The sequence below is a fragment of the Solenopsis invicta genome, chromosome 8, assembly GCF_016802725.1.
Source record: "Solenopsis invicta isolate M01_SB chromosome 8, UNIL_Sinv_3.0, whole genome shotgun sequence".
NCBI lineage: Eukaryota > Metazoa > Arthropoda > Insecta > Hymenoptera > Formicidae > Solenopsis > Solenopsis invicta.
The window spans coordinates 11,710,029-11,725,614 of record NC_052671.1 but is presented as its reverse complement, the minus strand read 5'-3'; the positions used below and the strand labels follow the sequence as shown (position 1 = coordinate 11,725,614).

General features: G+C 25.4%; 1 protein-coding gene across 1 annotated transcript; it reads left to right on the top strand.

The window, feature by feature from the left end:
- Positions 1-253: 253 nt before the first annotated feature.
- LOC113004025 lies at positions 254-913 on the top strand. The gene is made up of 2 exons (XM_026135976.2): positions 254-478; positions 665-913. The coding sequence occupies exons 1-2, from the start codon at positions 288-290 to the stop codon at positions 825-827; spliced, it is 354 nt and encodes a 117-aa protein (XP_025991761.2). The 5' UTR covers positions 254-287; the 3' UTR covers positions 828-913.
- The last annotated feature ends 14,673 nt before the right edge of the window (positions 914-15,586 follow it).

The window sequence follows — 15,586 nt, the reverse complement described above, 5'->3', positions numbered from 1 at the left end:
AGTAAGATTTGTAAAAAATGTTAATACCGATTATATTTCTTCTATTCGAAAATTGTCACATAACTAAAAAAAATTAATGTAAAGTAAAAACCATTTTTAGTTTAAACAATACATTTCAAGAATTTCCAGGGTCTAGCTTTTAATATAACAAAACTTTATTTATTTTACATATTTTAAAAAATTGCTTTACTTATAGATTTTATCTAATATTTTTTCAGAGATTTTCAATATTTTTGAAGAAGCTTGCAATTGTTGATGATACTTTGGAAAAGCTCGGTGCTCCAAAAATGTACCAAAAAATGTATGTGTGGTCGAAAAGATTAATAATAGTGTGGCTCATATTTAGTATTTTTATAAATTTTAACAATCCGGCACTTCGGATAACTTTAAAATTTGGAAAATTATTCATGCAACAAATAATAAATAATCCTATTTATATCAACATATTGGTGGACTTATTATTTATCTCGATCTTATGGTTTGTATAATATTTACAATATATGCATATTTATTTGAATAGTAGGCCAATCAAAATATGCTCTTTATATAATATAATTTCCCTTAATGAAGTGCTTAAATTACATACATACATTATAAGGAAGTTCTTAAATATAATTTGTAAATGTTCTATTACTTATTAATTTACAATTTATTATCTGAATAGGTACATCTGCACCAGATTTGATAAAGTAAACGAGCTTATGCAATATCTAATAGTGAGAGAAGAACATGGGTCAAGATGTACAGAGAAAAAACCTATAAATGTTCTTCCTCGACGCACTGCGCTTGCTGATAATTATAAACAAACGTTGTGGATCTTAATGTAAATCGGTAGACATTTATATAATTAAGAGATAGAGTACAATTGCAAAATAGCACGACCAATCTGTCGATAAGTTTTTTTCTTTCTATAATTGAATATTACATTATTAATTGAATATTTAATTACAAATAGAGGAATCAGTTTCTTTTATAACTTTGTTTTAGTATAAATATTTTTTATTTTTGTAATATATTGCAAAACAATTTATATATTACATTCCTTAAGCAAAATATATAAATATTAAACATAAACAAGTCATAGTTAAACATGAAAATATTCAAGGTTTTGATATTATTTTCATTACTACCTCATATTCTCTACTATGATTTATCACATACTTCTCTAATTCTCTTTCTATTTTAAACTAAAATACACAATCAACAATTAGTATGTCATAAAGCACATCAATATTAAAACTTACAAAAATATTTCACAAAAAAGTAAATTCAAATTTTAATTTTTGCTGTGTTTCAATCTGTTTTTTTATGTGTTTGTTTGAATTTAACTGTTATTACCAATATGTTATTTAAATCATTTTTTTAAACATTTGACTTCGTACATTAGCGTAAAATTTCTTTTGTGTAAACACTTTTTATTTTTTACTTTTTTAACCGTGTTTATTTACCAATGACAGTATAAGGAACTCAAACAAAAGAATTAAATAAGTTTTGATATTTTAATCATAGAATTAATGCTTCTCGCTAAAAAATCATTGATTTGACAAAGTTACATATTAGATAGTAAAAAAAATAATAAATTATTAAAATTACTTCTATTATCATATTTATATAGATAACCATAATTTCCACGTTTTACTTAATAAAATTATTAAAATTACTTCTATTATCATATTTATATAGATAACCATAATTTCCACGTTTTACTTAATAAAATATGTTTTTCAGCAGGCAGCTGCATTTAGAATTATGTCACCTTGTTCGAAAATTCAACGTTATATTTGGATTTAAAGTGACTTTTGAAATAACACATTGTTTCGTACAAACAACAATGATATGCAACTTCTTAACTAGGATGATAATGGGAGATATTAAAAGATTTCAGACGTTACACATCTGGTTTTGGTTAAGCATATGGTTATTTACAGATATATTAAGAATCTGTATAATAAATTATATGTGTGAAAGTCTTTCTTTAAAGGTAAAATCAAAAAAATTCACAAATATATATCCGTTATTAACAAAATTCAAATTTCAGGCCAACAAAATTAATGAAATAATTCTTGTATTATCAAATGCTGTCCGTGATGCAGATGTTAGGAAAGATGTAATAATAATCAAATGATTATCATCAAGCATAAATATAGCAAATTAAATAAATCTAAATAATGTACATTTATTTACAGATTTATCAGTTTACTTTGCAAACAAAGTATCGTAAAGTAAAATTTACTGGAATGGGTGTTTCCTTTGGCAATTCGTTTGTTCGAAAGGTACAATACTTTTATTTCTTCTTCATTGTTTTATTTTTTATTTGATTTACCAGAATTTTGAAAAAATAAACAAATTGTTCACATTTCTTTTTTTAGAAGTTATTTGGTAATTTACGATCTCTAATGTACGTCTCTAACGTATTTACAATACAATTTTTAAACAATGCAAATAACTCAATCAATTTTTCTTGTTTTAGTTTTACATGACTGTTTTAACTTATGTAATCATTATGAGGCAAATGAATATATCTTAACAATTCGTAAGTATCTTAATAATTCGCGTGATAAATTTTTTTAAGCTGATACAGCAAAGCACTCTTCTTAAGGTAATTTTATTGCGTAATGGCTGACTTGAGACTTGTTTGAAACTTTTACTGTTTAAAGATAGTGATATTCTTTATACAAATGCATAATTTGTAAATGGGATAATCAGACATATTCTTAAAGTAATTGCATTTATCATTAGTACTATTAATTGTAATACGTTTTCTATGCTACTCAAACAATACATAATCTATAATTGAATCATAAGGCATCTTTAAGACATTGAAATAAAAAAATCAGTAAAGAGCAAACACAAGGTTTTCTCGTATAACAAACACGATTTTATTTTTTTAAAGCTTAAAACGTTTGTTTGAACCACCCAAGATTTGTGTCATCTTCATTAAAAACAGAACAAAAAAGCTTAATCAAAAATTAGGATGTACATTTATTGGAATAAGCCTGTTCTAATCATTCGCAGTAATGCTTTGTCAATAAGAAATAAAATTGTGTTTATTATCCAGCAAATAAAATTAAATTAAAATAAATAGAAACAAACTCATTTCGTTATTTTTGAATTCGCGCTTCAGATTTCTTGAATTTGTTTACATCAAAAAATAATATGAATACATCGGAATACAACATGATAAATATTGTATTTTGTATGTTATCATTTTGTATTTTAATTTATTTGAACGTAAAATAACTTTATGAGAACATGAATTTATCCGAATTCAAAATAATGAACAGCTCCTTTCAAATTTTAATTTATTTGAATCCAAAAGCAATATAATATAATGGAAATATGAATCCAAAATGATAAATAGCGCATTTTATATTTTAATTAATTTGAGTTTATTTGAATTCCATAATACTCCGCAACTCTAAAGGGCGAACACAAGTAAATTAATATAAATTGTCATTTTCAATTTATTTAACTTTATTTTTGTTTGATGGATACACACAAAGATCTTGTGTTGATCTTTTACTAACGTTTATTTCATTGATTTTTATCTTCAAAGACTTATCTTATTCTGTTTAATTTTTAAGTCATCTTTTAGATGCCTTAAGGCCGTATTTTATGACCCGATTTTAAACTTTATGTTGTTTGGACCGCACAACACTTGTGATACTTTTTTATAACAATGTTTTTATCTCGTATTTTTGATATGCTTAGAATATTTTCTTCACTTTTTAACCATAATACATTACATAAATACACAATTTGTAATAAAATCGTTTAATGCTATGCCTGTTTTTGCTGAATTATGTTACTCATGCAGTGGGACTAATCTTTGACTGGAATTTGCGCAATAAAACTACTTTAAGTCATGTATAATAAGTTAATCAAAATTATACTTTGTAATTGTACATGTCATTCTTAACCTTTTTCAGCCGATGTTATACCAACAGAAATTATTTTGTTGCTATTAACAAAAATGCTACATAAATGTTAATTTTATGTGTTAAAACTTTAGCGATTTCTCATAAAGTAATTATATAGTGATTTTTAATTATACCACAAATTTTTTTTAATGTTTTAATGCTACACTCTATATAAGGAAATCATGTGTGTCTACATACATTTACATGTAAATTGTAATATTCTTTCTTTACTTGCAATAAATGTATAATTTTATAACAAGACACTGTTTTTTAAATTAAATAAAATCTTTTATATTTATTTTTATGTTAGAACCTATATCATTCCTGTTCCTCTTTAATCCATAATAAAGTATTGCTACATTTTTATAAGTAAAATTTAATATAATAAATATGTTATAACTTTGAGTTCGAAATTCATTAAAGAACAGTTTGATATAAATATAATCCTTGAGTTTTCAATTTAAAATATTGATTATAAACAAAGTTATTGTATAAAGTATGAATAGATGCTCATAATTTCACCCTAACTACTATTAATAGTTTTAGATGACATAAATCGATTGCGTTGTTGGTTTACAAAACATTTAAATAATATATAGCGCTAATGTATTAATCAATGAATTATTCTGTCGCCTTAACAAAATAGATGTATCTCCGAATAAAGTTCGAAAGACATACAAAGTCAGTTTAAAATAGGATAATGATGAGTATAATGACTACCATAGAGAAAGCTATATGTCCCTTGCTTCTAACATTCTTAGTCTAGGTGTTTCCATTTCGGAGAAGACTTATTTATGCATTAATTTTGTATAATACAACATTGTGGAGTGCTTACACTTATCTTTTTTATTATATAGTAATTACATTTAAAGTATAAAAATGGTTTTTAGCAATTTTTTCTATAACCAATCATGAAATTAATTTTCTCATCATTATTATATCTATAAGTATGAGTTTATATCAACATAAGGTATGTGTGAACACATTTTCAATGCGCAAATTAATTTAAAAAACTTAAATAATCTAGTATAATACTTTATAACAGAAATGTAAATTATCCAAATAGTTTTTATATACATGCAATTAAAACAAAAAGATACACTTTTGCCAAACATTATGTCTAAAGATTACGGATATTTATAAAGACTTGCAGCAGTAGATGATACGTTGGAAGAATTAGGTACTCTTAAATATACATAAAAAATTACATGTATGTACAAAAAAATATTAATGGAATGGTTAATATACATGTAATATGTATTCTAATAATAAATATAAGTGATATGGTATGGTGGTTTTACATGACAAAAAATCATTCGTACATAATTATACATTTATAATAAACTCTTTCCAATAGACTAATATGTTTATGGATTTAGTGTTTACAACTTATCTGTGGTTTGTATATTATTTAAAAGAAAAAAATATATATATATCGTATATTTTAATTAATTTCTATTTTAAGAAGGTTATTAACGTCATACTTTTTAGAATATTAAATGTAAATGAAGTAATTTAGTGATAGACGTAATCCACATATAATTTTAAAATTAAATGGTGTTTAATATAATATTTTGATAAATTTTAATTAATTTTTGTTTAAAAATAAGACGTATAATAAGATTATGAAATCCTTTGCAGGTATATTAACACTAGTTTTAAGTTGTAGATATATATACTCTATTTTTTTTTTTATATGTAGACTGTAATATATGCTAAATGCAATTACTTGGAAATAATTGTAAGGATCATATAAGGATCGATTGTCTCAACTACGGCATTACTTAATAATTTAAAAAATATTAATGTGCCAATGTAATCAATCAAATACCATTCCATTTTACTGATGTAAGTACATAACTTGTTCACTGCATGAACTTTTCAACTGTAAGACTGTAATAGTTAGTGTATAGAATTGAAAGTGTTTTGATCACAAGTCATGGTTGATACTATAGAAAAGGCATTAAAACCTATTTTTTTAGCGATTTTTATTTTTGGTTGCGGGAATCTTAGATATCCGCTAAACCGATCAGATTATTACTCAAGCATTTTTTATATATTAACTGTGTGGAGTGTTTATACCTTTGCATTGTATTATATTATATGTCAGTTTCCTATGTTGAAATTTTTTAATTTTAATTTTCTTTTTTTCTTTCTCCTAATGATAAACATCTTTGTGACAATAATATCTATATTTATCACTATTCGTGAATATGAGGTACATATAGTTTCTTTATATATTGTTATTGTTTCGATGATAAACCTTAAACACATTGATCCCGTAAAATACATAAACACATTGTCGTGTCTGGGAGACTTTTTTAACTTTGAAAAGCTATAACTTTGGTTCCAATCAGTAGGTTTCCAATCAACATTTTTCAACAATCTTTTTTTCACATAAAAGTTCAGAATCTCAGAAATGTGACTGCATAATCGGCATTGTCGAAAAATAATTTATTGTAAAGTTATAAAAGAAAAACCTTAAGCAAAAATAAAAGATTATTCAAAAATCCACTTTTCCTTTAAAAAATCATATCTCCGTAACAAAAAATTTTTAAAGACTTTCAAATACGGCGTTTTAAAGCTAAAGAGTTATATTTTCAAAAAAAAATTATGGTATTGTCATTGCTTTTAAAAAGTATAATTCTATAACAAGGAGAATACGAGGTATTTTTCGATGTTTAAAAATTTACTTCTTTTCTTAATTATATTTTTCGAACAAAAAACTTTTAAAAACTTTACGGCGTTAAGTTAAAAAATCATACTTTCACAAAAAATTATGTCATTGCCATTTCTATTAAAAATATACTTACGTAACAAGACGAATATGACGTATTTTTAATTAACTCAAGGTGTTTAAAATTGAAAATTGATGTAGTTGATAATATATTTCGGACCCTACGCGGAAGTCTTTCTCTTTTTCACGGTACTATAATATCTTAACTTTAGACAGAGTAACATACACATACAAATCTGTTTAAACATGTTTTGTCTAGTTTTTTTACATAAAATAACTCAGAAAGAAGTTTTACTCACACACTATATGGGTCCCATTGATCCTAACAAAACTTTGCTGGCTTGCCGTCTAAATTTTAATTAACCAAAAAGTTGATCAACCATATCAATCGAAAGAAAAGATTTCAAACTTTTTTTACATCCTGGTCCGAGCCTACTGTCTCATTCCGTCTTCATGTAGCAAGCGTTTGAAACTTCATATGGGGTCTCTCAGACCCACTTATGTGTTTAAGGGTTAAAACAAAACAAATTACGCATGGTGCCTCTTTTTAATTTGACACTAATAAATTTTATCATTATTTATTTGAAAATGTAAAATAAAATTTTATATTGGATTATATTCTGTACATTAATTTTTACAAGAACCAAAGATTGCAAATAATAAATAAATGTTACTTTTACTTATATATTGTATCAGATTACTTTATAAAAAATCTTGATGAACCTTATATTGTTTAATTACACATTTTATTGTTTAAATATGCACATTGTTTTATATATTACTCTAAAATACATCTTGAAATATCTTACATTTATTTAAGAAAGATTATCACAGTTCTCTATACTATTTGCTATTATTATGTTCAGAAATTCTACACATGTATAAAAAAACTCAGTCTTGTCAATGATACATTGGAAGAACTTGGAATGCCCAAAGAATACAGTAAACTAAAAAACTCGATAAAATGGACCTTGATTGTATTGTTTTTCATAGCATGCGTATCATGGACTTTTGATTCTTTAGTAACCATAAAAATATACAATAATACAAAGGCAATGATTATCCCTATCGTTGTAGATTATATTTTACAAGTTAATACTATTATGGATATAATGTTCATGCTTCTTGTAAGGTTTGTAAATTTTATTTTGTTGTAATTATTTTATAACAAGCACTTTTAAAATTTAGACAGTTTAATAGAATTTTAACTTCTCAAATCAAATGTATTGAATTAATAACATAACTAATAATATTGAATAAATTTTATTATTTTACATTATTATATAAACAAACACTTCCGCTTTACACAAAATGCTTGTTAATCTATTTTTTTCGTATGTATATATAAATTTAAAATTATACATTTCTTCTTATAGAATTATAAAATTTCAAGGAAAAGAAAAAAATTATTTTACGTTTTTACTTCTTTATATACATATATATTTAAGAATTTAATCATTTTTTCTAAATATTCTTTAATTTTCAGACATATCGGTTGCAGGCTAAATAACATAAATAACTATATTGTACAACTATCAGAAACAGAAAATTGCAAACTAAAATGCAAGTGGAAAAAATGTCTTAATGTCAGTAGTCACTATGTCCGAAGCACTAAGAGCCACAAGCATGTATTATGGATTGTAATGTAAATTGATGCACATTATTGTAACACAAAAGATTACTAAAAATAATTTATAAAAAAAATAAATTTATTTAAATGTATTTAACCCATCGATTGAACACTTCTGATAATAGAACTTGAAAAAACAGATTACACACAGAGTTTACTAAATTTTTGATGTTAGAAAAACTAAAAATTTTACACAAGTTCTGTAATATTTGAAGATAACAAAAAATAAATATTTCTTTTAAAAATATAAAGCGGTGATTATGAAAATAGTACCATCTATAAAAAAATAACGCGTTTATCTTAATTTATCATTTCTTTTATTTTAATATAAGTTGTAGGAAAATAAAAATTTTAATATCTTATGTTTAAAGTAAATAAATAAAATGATAAAATAAATTGAGCACAAATTTTAACTTTAGTATTTTTATTTAGTACTTTTATTGATAATTATTGTTTTCCTTTCTCACTCGCTCTATTTCCATGACCATCGCTGTACATATTATGTATGTTTATTCATATAAATTTCTAGGCACCTTCATTTGGAACTTTGCCGAATAGCTCGCAATATAAATAGCTTTTTTGGAATACAAATGGTTCTGCAAATGCTATCCTATTTTGTTGTCTTTACCATCATGTTTACTTTACAATACAATGTAATATTGCACCTAAAAGTAATATACGAAAGTACTACAGCTCTAAAAATGTTGCTTTCTAGCTATACGTGGTTTATTATATTTTTAATGAAATTGTTATCATTAAATTATATATGCGAAGATGTGAGCGCAAAGGTAAATACTATCAATGAGAAAATATTATTCTTACAAACAAAAGAATTATATGTTATAATTTTGAATCTTTCTAAAAGATTAAAAGTTTAAATAATAATTAATTACATCAAAATAAATCTAATTATTACAATAAACATTTATAATAAAATATAAGTATTAAAGTTTAACTTTTTTATTAAATTGTTTCAGGCGCAAAAAACTAAAGACATTCTTTACAGATTGGCAAATCTTATCTGTTTTGTCGAAGTACGCGAAGAGGTAAGATAAAAACCGAGTAAGAGATAATAATGAAGTCGATGTCAGTTTGTTGTCGATTTGATAATTTCGACGTTGAATCGACGTCGATTTCATTTATTATTGCTGGTTAGAAAAAAGTCTTCTATATCACTACTTCTCGATTCTAAATAAAATAAAAATCACATTATCATGTTAATACAGATTTCCCAATTTCTTTTGCAAATGTTATTACGACCATTAAAGTTTAATGGAATGGGTCTCTTTTATTTTGGCTACAATTTTAATCGCAAGGTTAGTCTTGAATACTATTCATATATCATTATAACATCTACTGAACTGACACAGCCAAAGCAGCACAATCATATAAAAATTTAATACTTTTCCTGTTGCTAATTTATTAGTTTATTTACGATATTAATGCTCAAGCTGTTTCGATAAAAGTATTGACTGTACCAATTTAAGTTTAATTAAATTAGCACAGTCACCAGAAAAAGAAATCTGAAAATCAAACATATTTTTTTGTATTACTTTGTTGTATTAGTTACTCTATTGTCAAGTTACACCATTCTTAATTCAAAGAAATCACTCGCAAATTATTTTGCACTAATACAACAACAACATGAATTATTAATTTTATTAAACCTCGATAGATTATATTTTTCTGACATTATTGCTTGGCATTCTAATTAAATCCGATTTTGACTCTACTTGTAACTTTCGAAAACTACTCTAGCTACTTTAAATCAATACAATATTTACAGTTTACAAATTTAACGAATATATTGATAAATCATTCTAATAACATTCAGCAACAACGTTAAAAGGATACAATATGTCAAGATATATATTAAAATAAATATCGACCCAAAATAGTTGATCTTTACGGAAAATTCTATTGAATTCGCAAAAAGCTATTAGAACTATATACAGTACAATATTGGATCCAAATTTTCTAATAATTTCCGGTATAAGAATTTTCTAATAATTTTTTCAATATTTCTAATATTTCAAATTTTTACCTCTTACGCTATTTCTCTATAAGGAAAGTAGTTTTTGAAAGTTACAGATACATAATAGCAACAAAATCAAGAAGATATTATCAATTGAAATATTCAATAAATTAGCAAATTAATTTAAAATTTTGTGCTGGTGCGGAGTAGTTAGGGGGAATTGTCGAACGGATAGAACAATGAAATTAGATTTAATTAAAATGTCAGGCATTAAAATCAGAAAAATATTATTTATCGAGGTATTTAATAAATATTAATATTTCATGGTGTTGTGTTTGTACAAGAAGATGATTTTTCTTAACAAAGAATAGTGCAACCAATTTGATTTGAATGAAGCAACTAGTTAACAGCAGAACAACACAAAAGTAGTTTTAACTTTTAATGTTTTTTTCAAGTTGTGCGTACTTAAATTTCAGTTGGCACAATCATTATTTTTATCATCTGGTGTGTGTGTGTGTGTGTGTGTAAACTGATTAGAATAAAACTGTGAATAAATTAGCAACAAAAGAGATACTAAATTTCTGTTTATTTGATCCAATTATGCGCTACTCGTACATGTAGACTGTATCAACTTAACCCATAAACACACCGATCCCGTAAAATACGAAAATACATTTTTGGGTCTCTGGGAGACTTTTTCAATTTTGAGAAGTTATAACTTTGTGTCCAATCAACATTTTTCAACAATCTTTTTTTTACATGAAAGTTTAAAATCTCAGAAATGTGACTGTACAAATGACATTGGCGAAAAATAATTTATTGTAAAATTGTAAAAGAAAAACCGATAGGCAAAAATAAAAAAAATTGTTTAAAAATCCACTTTTTTTTTTAAAAATCATATCTTTACAACAAAACACTTTTAAGAACTTAACAATGCGGCGCTTTAAAATTAAAAGTTTATATTTAAAAAAAAAATTATGTTATTGCCATTTCTATTAAAAAATATATTGTTTTATAACAAGTCAAATATGAGGTATTTTTGATTAATTCAAGGTGTCTAAAACTAGAAATTGATGTGTTTCATGATATATTTCGGATCCTGCGCAGAAGTTTTCTTTTCCACAGCACTATGTAGTATTTTAACTTTAGACAGAGTATATGCGAGTAACATACGCAAACAAACATGTTTGAACGTGTTTAATCCGTTTATATATATATATATATATATATATATAAGATTACTTACAAAAAAGTTTCACTCACACACAATGTTAGTCCCACACATCCCGATAAAACTTTGTTACCGTGCCTTTTGAATTCTAGTTGACCAAAAAAGTTGATCAATCATATCAATCGAAACGGGAGATTTTAACTTTTTGTACCCCCTAGTCCAAACTTTCTATCTCATTCCGTTTTCACACAGCAAGCGTTTGCAACTTTATATTTACTCTCAGACCCATTTGTGAGTTTAAGGGTTAAGACGTCTTTATGTAAAAATTATACTGAGCTGCAAAATTTTAAACACAGTAATATTTTTGTTTGATATTTTCTTTCAGTTTTTCGTCTGGTCTCTTACGGCTGTTCTTTTTATTGTGCAAACAAATACATTTTCCGTAAACCCTCAATTTTATTTTAATATTAAGAAGTGTAATGTTACATATGACCAAAAGTAAAAAAGAATGTACATATCGCATTTTTACATTATTTCTCAAATTTCTTATTGAATATTTGTGCCTTTGTCGAGAGAGTAACCACTCTTGAATTCCGGTGTACAGTCGTGAGCTAAAAGGTTGCAACACATTTTCTTCGATGGCTAGATGGTTCGATTCTTAATTGATTGGATCCACAGGTAAGAACCAATGACGTTCGCCATTTGATGAGCAAGTCTACATTCCAAAAACAATCAAAGAAAACGTATTGCAACCTTTTAGCTCACAACTGTACAACCCGCTAGAAGTCCGTTGAATTCCTTGAAGTTCGCTGAATCCCTCAAAATCCGATAAAGTCCGGCAAAGTTTGGCGTAGTCCAATAAAGTCCGGTATAATTTGATTCCATGCATTCCATGCATTATACCATGAAATTTTGGCTTTTATAACGAAGTTTTGGTTGAAATCAGCTAATCAGTTATTAAAGAAGAATTTTTGATAACTTTTGTTTAGGGAGATCTCTTAGCAATCGCAATGAACTCCATTGAATTCCAACGAAAGTCTACTGAAGCCCATTGAAGTCTAGTGTACATTTATTTTCTGAGTGATTATTCCCTCGGCCTTTGTTTAATAATGTAAAAATAAACTTAAATAATTATTAATATTAAAAAAATTAGTGCTAATAAATATATTTATACAATATAAATGTATCAATATTTTTTGTATAATATTAATGTAAAGTTTTATTATTATTTTATTTTAATAATTATACGTATCTTTTTTAATCTTTTTAAATAAACACTTTTAACTGGATACTGTTGTTGCGTATTAGTATTCAAGGAGAAAAATTTTATATCCACGTAAGAACAATGTAATAAAAACTATACTAAATAAAACAGCTAGTCGACAAAATGAATTAACAGTTCAATAGTTAGTAGTATAAAAAATTTAATGCTGAGTTGTGTCTTTTGCTCATCAAATAAAGTGCATTATTTTAATAAATATAAGTGCTAAAACACACATACAATAATGAACATGCAACTTCTGAAAATCCACTATTGTTATCATCAGTAACTTGTGATATAACTAGTGAGTGAATTTGAATTTGCTAGAAGTGACTGCAAAAAGTTACATAATTTGTAATATTTTGATAATGGTGAAAATATTTCAACAAACGTTGCAGCCTTTTTTCTTTACCTGCTTCATTATAGGTTTAGGTTTTTATCCGAAAAAACGATCATATATTCGATGGATTGCTCACTTAAATATTCTATATTCTTTGACAATTTGGTTCACTCATGCATATTTGCAATTTTCGTTGATAAACAATTACGTACAGGATACCTTATATAATTTAGTCCTTATGGAAGTTGTTCAAACAACAAATTTTTTGCTTTCAATTATATTCACGATTACGAGTTTCTATTATCAAAAGGTACTCTTAATCTAAAATAACATGTGTAAAATTTAAATCCTTTATAACTAAAACAATAATATTTAAACATTATTGTCTTGCTCATTATTGTACAATAATAAATAATATTTAATTTAGAAAAGCCAAAGGCGAGCACAATAAAAATTTAAAAAAATTATTTTATTTTGTTTGTAACATTTATTTTCATAACTATCGCAAGACTAGTTTCAAATTAATTTAGTCTTTTTCAATCGCCTATTACAATTAAACTTTCAGCATCTACATTCTACACATTAATGCGGATATGATTAAAATAATGTAAACAGCAACTTATAATATGTCTTAACTGCATCCTGATGTCTTGCGATACGCGAATTACCATTTGTAATGGGTGATTGAAAAAAGCCAAGTTAGATCAAAACTTGTCTCATGACAGTTATAAAAATAAATGTTAGAAGCAAGGTAAAGAAATTTTTTGATATCTTCGTTGTGCTCGTCCTTGGTCTTTCTGAATTATTTATTATTAAATAACAGGTAAACCTCTTAATTGTCTCTATCTATAATTATATCTGATGTTGTAAAAGTATAATAGTTTCAAATGATGCAACTTAACCTACGACTTCATGATGTTTTAGAAACTTGAAATTAGCATAAAGAAGCTTGCTGCTGTGGATGATACTTTGGAGAAATTGGGTACTCCAAAAATGTATAAAAAGTTACATATGAAATCAATACAAATAATAATTGGCTGGATTATATACAGCATTACAATAAATTTCATGGATATAATATGGTGGTTAAGCCCATGGGAAGGAAATAATCTTTATAAATTATATGTGACTTTTATAATGAATTATTGTATTCATATCAATAAGTTTATAGATATATTATATATCTTCTTCTTATGGTTTGTACAATATAAATCAATATAATAACAAAATACTGTATAATGTTTAATATAGTTATATATGTACAAGTATATTTTCGTATGTATATACAGAACGTCCAGTAATAACTGGAAATTAAAATGTCAAATTTTAATATTTTTATTAAATTGTTGTACAAATATATTAAATATTACACTAATAAATAACAACAATGTAATCATACAGTAAAGACTTTCAAAAGACAGTTTTTTTTTAACGAAAGACAGAGTCCATTTTGTACGTTCTAAAAATGTATTTAATTGTAAGATGTCGCTTAAATAAAATTTTACAAATACAACTTTTATAAATAAATTTTATAAATATATAATTTATATTTATTAAAAAATTTATGTAATTTTTACACACACACACACACACACACATACACACACACACACACACACACACACACACACACATATATATATATATATATATATATATATATATATATATAAAAATAAGAAATTCTATCATATTTTTCACAATTTCTGACAAATAATTTACACAGGTATATTGGTACCAAATTTGATAAAGTGAATGAACATATGCGATGTTTATTAGTGATTGAAAATCATGGACTAAGATATACAGGGAAGAAGATATCTGTGATTGCTCTTCATCAACACACTTTATGCATTGATTACAAGCAAACATTATGGGCCTCTATGTAAATCAATATACGCACTTGTTTGATTGAATTATCGACTCGATGCCATTTATAAGAATGAAATTGTATTAACAGACTTAGATTTCGATGGAAATTATAAAAATAATAAATTATAAAAATTGTGATTTGACTATATTTAATATATATGATTCTTATGTTTCTTCACAAAACATATATTTCGGCAGGCATCTTCATTTAGAGTTATGTCGACTTGCTCGCGAGATAAACTTAATATTTTCAATGAAAATAACTTTTGAAATGGTGTGCTATCTTACATATTTAACAGCACTGGTCTATTATTTATATTGGATAATAGTACAGAAATATCAAGAAAAATGGTTTTCAATTTATAATTGGTTTAACATCATCTTATGGCTTTTTGTCACATCGATAAGACTCTACACCGTAAACTACATCTGCGAGAATGTTATGCAGAAGGTAAGGTAAAATCCGTTACAAAACCTAAGTTTAATTAGTATATTTAAGTATATAATCTATAATAATAAGTTTCAAATTTCAGGCAAACAAAATTGATAAATTATTTCATCAATTGACATATTTTCATCGATATGCAGATGTTTGCAAGGAGGTAAAAAATACTTTCTCAATAAGAAATTTATATTTAAAACTAAATTAAACTTTGTACACAGATTTATCAGTTTACTCT